General features: G+C 47.5%; 1 protein-coding gene across 5 annotated transcripts in view; it reads right to left on the reverse strand.

Moving 5' to 3' along the window:
• Window positions 1-5,341, reverse strand: part of LOC109922953 (pecanex-like protein 3) — a 64,351-nt gene that overhangs the window by 43,183 nt on the left and 15,827 nt on the right. For all 5 annotated transcript variants that reach the window (XM_048619714.1, XM_048619713.1, XM_048619712.1 and 2 more), the window contains exons 7-8: window positions 4,996-5,125; window positions 1,802-1,971 (exon numbers count right to left, since the gene is read on the reverse strand). In XM_048619714.1, the coding sequence (XP_048475671.1) occupies window positions 1,802-1,971; window positions 4,996-5,125 (300 nt within the window). The remainder of the gene's footprint in view (window positions 1-1,801; window positions 1,972-4,995; window positions 5,126-5,341) is intronic.

Here is a 5,341-nt window from a genome sequence, read left to right on the forward strand (position 1 = left end):
GTACCATCTGCATTGGTACCTCTCAGATTGCTCCCTTCATCTCATCAGCACCCATTTGCAGACTTACATACGAGCAGAGAGGTGTTTTAATAATTGGGAATTCACCTAGAGTGAATCTCAGAAAGACCGCAATTTCTTTTTTGGACCACGCGCTCAGGAAATTGGGGAAAGATACGGCTTTAAACCAAGGAAACTGTGGAAGAAGAAATGCATAACACGCATCTCTGTGTGTTTGTTTGTATGAGGTCAGAAGTCACCAGCTTATAGTCCAACAGGTTTATTTGAAATTACAAGCTTTTGGAGCGCTGCCCCTTTGTTAGTGAAGTCTGTGATTTCAAATAAACCTGTTGGACTATAACCTGGTGTCGTGTGATTTCTGATCTTGACCACCCCAGTCCAACACTGGCACTTCCCCATCTTTGTTTGTACGCGTAAGGGAATTTTAAAAAGCGGGTGAGCTTATGTTATAAGCTAGCCACCCACTTTATTTGCTTGCCATTGAATCATAGGATCCCTACAGTGTGGAAACAGGCCATTCAACCCATCGAGTCTGCACTGCCCCTTTGATAAGCATCCCATCCAGGCCCTGACAAGTGGCAAGTGGCATCTGCGCTACAATAATGCCAGGCTGTGACCCTCGCCACTAAGAGACAATTTAACTACCGCCCTTGACATTCAATGGTGTTACCATCACTGAATCCCCACTATCAACATCCTGGGCATTATCATTGACCAGAAACTCAACTGGACTCACCATACTAACACAGGGGCTACAAGAGCAGGCCAGAAGCTAGGAATACTGTGGTGAGTAACTTACCTCCTGACTCTTCAAAGCCTGTCCACCATCGACAAGGCACAAGTCAGGAGTGTGATGGAATACTCCCCACCTTCCCCTGGATGGGGGCAGCTCTAACAACACTCAAGAAGCTCGATGCCATCCAAGACAAAACAGCCCCTGCTTGATTGGCACCACATCCACAAACATCCCACTCCTTCTACCACCCACGCTCAGTAACAGCAGTGTGTACCATCTACAAGACACACTGCAGAAACTCACCAAAGATCCTCAGACAGCACCTTCCAAACCCACGACCACTTCCATCTGGAAGGACAAGGGCATCAGGCATATGGGAACACTACCCCCTGCAAGTTCCCCTCCAAGTCACTCACCATCCTGACTTGGAAATATATCGCTGTTCCTTCACTGTCACTGGGTCAAAATCCTGGAATTCCCTCCCTAATAGCATCATGGGTCAACCCACAGCAGGAAGGCATCTCACTATCACCTTCTCAGGGGGCAGCTAGGGAGGGGCAATAAATGCTGGCCAGCCAGCGACACCTACATTCCACAAATGAACAGAAAAAAAACTCCCCAGAACTTATCCCTGTAACCCGAGATTCCCCATGGCTAACCAACCTAGCCCGCACATCCCTGGACACTGACGACAATTTAGCACGGCCAATCCACCCTAACCTGCACATCCCTGGACACTATGACGACAATTTAGCACGGCCAATCCACCCTAACCTGCACATCCCTGGGCACTATGGGGCAACTTAGCACGGCCAATCCACCCTAACCTGCACATCTTTGGACTGTGGAAAGAAACTGCAGCACAGATCGCGATTTACCCAAGCCCTGAAGCTCCTGCCCTCTCCCACCTGGGATGGCCATGACAATCATTCGCAGGTTAGCGCTTCCGGGACACACAGCTGAACTCTTTCAAGCATTCTCGTCATTCGACATGGCTTGACTCCACGAACTGGAGTGAGTGACTCGAGAGGTAGGAACAGCACCTACCAGCTTCATCGTAGAAGTAGTGAACTGCTCCGTCCGAGGTGTCATCAAAGTTGGAAGCCTCGTGCACAGGGCCCCGAGAGAGCAGCAGCGAGCTGGCAAAGTGCAGAGCTGCAGGGAGCGCGTGGGTTCGTGACTGGGACGCCGTCCGGTTCCTCTGGATGTCCTGCAGGCTGCGTGGAGAATTTGACACTACATTAAACCGAGAAGCTTCACAGTGAATGGGTGAACACAGCATCTCCCAACAACACAGTGCAGCCAGAGGCATTTTCCAGCCATTTTACCCATACAGTCATACAGCATGGAAACAGGCCTTTCGGTCCAACTCATCCATGCTGACCATATATCCCAAATTAATCTAGTCCCGTTTACCAGCATTTGGTCCATATCCCTCTAAACCCTTCCTATTCATATACCCACCCAGATGCCTTTTAAATGTTGTAATTGTACCAGCCTCCACCACTTCCTCTGGCAGCTCGTTCCATACACGCACCACCCTCTGCGTGAAAAAGTTGCCCCTTAGGTCCCTTTTAAAGCTTTCTCCTCTCGCCTTAAACCTATGCCCTCTAGTTTTAGACTCTTCTACCCTGGGGGGAAAAGCGTGGACTATTCACCCTATCCATGCCCCTCCTGATCTTATACATTTCTATAAAGGTCATCGCTCAGCCTCCGATGCTCCAGGGAAAAGCTTCCAGCCTCTTCTCATAACTTTAACCCTCCAGACCTGGCAACATCCTTGTTAATTTATGTAGCATAGAATTTTAGAATCCCTACAGTGTGGGAGCAGGCCAATCAGCCCATCTCAACCCTCCAAAGAGCATCCCAAACAGACTCAACCCTCTACCTTATCCTTGTAATCCTGCATTTCCCACGGCTAACCCACCTAGCCTGCGCGTCCCTGGACACTATGGGGCAATTTAGCATGGCCAATCCACCCTAACCTGCACATCTTTGGACTGTGGGAGGAGCCCACAGAATGTGCAAATTCCACACAAGCTTTTTTTTTTATTACACAATGCACTGCCAGCAGTAGTAGTGGATTCAGATACATTAGCGACATTTCAGCGACTCTTGGATAGGCACATGGATGATGGTAAAATGAAGTGTATGCAGGGTAGTTTGATCTTAGAGTAGGATAATAGGTCAGCACGGCATCGTGGGCCGAAGGGCCTGTACTGTTCTATGTTCTAAACAGTCGCCCCTGCAATTGAACCCAGGTCCATGACACTGTGAGGCAGCAGTACTAACCACTGAGCCACCATGCCTCCCCCTTTCTAGTTTAACAACATCCTTCCTATAGCAGAGCGACCAGAATTATACCAAGCATTCTAAAACCTTTCACACCGAGTTACTGAAATATCAAGTCAAGTGATTAGAAGCTAGGCTGAAAGGGATTGGTTGGAAGGGGTGTCTCAAAGATCAGCAGGGGGTTTTGGAAGGGAAATTAAAGCCCAGGAAGTTGAAAGCTTGGTGCAGAAAATCAGTGATTTGCAATTTGCCAGAATTGGAGTAGCATCGACCATAAGGGGTCTGTGGGGCTGCAAAGAGGTTACCAGTGAATGAGACAGAGCCAGACCGTGGAAGGATTTGAAAACAAGAAAAAGGTTTTTAAAACTGAAGCACTAATGATGCATTGTGCATAGTTACAAGAAAAGGTCACTGGCAGAGCACAAAGATGTGGAAGTCTCCCCAGAATGAAGGGCAGGCTCAAGTATCTTGGTTTGGACCTGAAGTTTGAACCTCCACAGAGCACAACAGCTCATAGCAATCCCACACAGATAGTTTCAGAGAATACAATTAATGGCAGGACCCTCGGTACTGTTATAGAACAAAGAGGCCTAGGTACATAATTCTTTGAAGTTTGCGTCAAAGGTAGACAAGGTGGTTAAGAAAGCGTTTAACATGCTTGCCATCATTGCTCAGACCTTTGAGTACATGAGTTAGGACGTCTTGTTGAGGTTGTACAGGAGGTCGGTGAGACCTCTTCTGGAGTACTGTGTCCAGTTCTGGTCGACCAGTTATAGTAAGGATATTTTCAAATTGGAGAGGGTTCAGAAAAGATTTACCAGGATGTTGCTGGGAATGGAAAATTTGAGTTATAAAAATAGACTGGATAGGCTGAGAGTATTTTTCAATGGAGCACAGGAGATTTAAGAGGTGACCTTACAGAGGTTTATAAAACTATGACAGAGGCATAGATAAAGTGAATGACAACGGTCTTTTCCCTAGGTTGGGGTAAATCAAAACTAGAGGGCATATTTTTAAGGTGAGGGGAGAAAGATTTAGAAAGAACCCTTTTTTTTTAAAAACACAGAGCAGTTTGTATGTGGAATGAACTGCCAGAGGAAGTGGTAGATGCAGGTACAGTTACAGCATTTAAAAGAAATTTGGATAAGTACTTGAATCAGGAAGGTTTGGAGAGACACGGGCCAAACATAGGCAAGTGGGACTAGTTTAGTTTGGGAATATAGTTGGCGTGGACCAAAGGGTCTGTTTCCACACTGTATGACACAAAGGACAAGAAAGGACTGAGACAGACATGGAAGATTTGCCCTATGTACAATCCTGTGCTCTACGTGTCCTCAGGCTGTTTGATGGGGACATTGTAAAATGTGGCAGCTTTACTTTCAGTCTGGAAGAGTAGAGAGAGCTTTACTTTCACTTTAAGTGAGCAGGGACAGCGTAATTTCCACTTTTAAAGAGTAGAAAAGGCCTTACTCTCTATCTAACCCCGTGCTGTCCATGCCCTGCGAGTGTTGAATGGGGACAGTGTGGCAGTATTTTTAATTTTCATTTGAGAGTAAAGGGAGATTTACTTTCAGTTTTAAAAGAGGAGGGGGCTCTAAATATTTTTAAGAAAGCGGTTCTTGATGCCCAACAGGATGAAATGTTATCGGGGACCTGCAGCGTCGAGGTTAAAATCAGATCAGCCTTGATTTTATTGCAAGGTGGAGCAGGCCCAAAGGGCTGAGAGACCTACTCATGTTCTTTGTTTGCGTGTTAGCTTTATTCTATATCTAACCCGATGTTGCACCAGTGTGTCAAGGACTCCCAGTGAGGGGTGTACCCAGGACCATGCTAATTCTTACCGCAGTTCTTTCACACTTGCATTTCTGAATAGGCTCGCTCCCCAGGATTATGTGTAATAGCAGTCTCCCACCATGCCCTCCCGCAGTGCTGCAACACAGTAATGGTACCTTGGTGGTGAGCCCATGATAGAGGGTGGAGGTGTTGGGTTGCTGCCTGCGTTGTGCCTTCGCCTCATTGCCTGTGTCCTCTTCACACTGCTGGTAAGTTCCCGTCTCCCAGGTTCTTCCGGAGCTGGTGCTGGCCAGGGGAGGACGACAAACAATCAAATATCACTAGCAGCATTTAAAGCCAACCCAGCTCCACAATTTCTTCCTCCCCCCAGAGCTCCGTTCACAGGGCGGATGGGATTGTGTTCAACTTCACACTGGAGAAATTTCAACAGCTTGTCAATCTTTGGTATGGACCTCCCCTCGGCGCCAACCCTCCTGCAGCGCGGTGCCCCCTCGGCGCCAA

The sequence above is a fragment of the Rhincodon typus genome, chromosome 43 (assembly GCF_021869965.1).
Source record: "Rhincodon typus isolate 14 chromosome 43, sRhiTyp1.1, whole genome shotgun sequence".
Lineage (NCBI taxonomy): Eukaryota > Metazoa > Chordata > Chondrichthyes > Orectolobiformes > Rhincodontidae > Rhincodon > Rhincodon typus.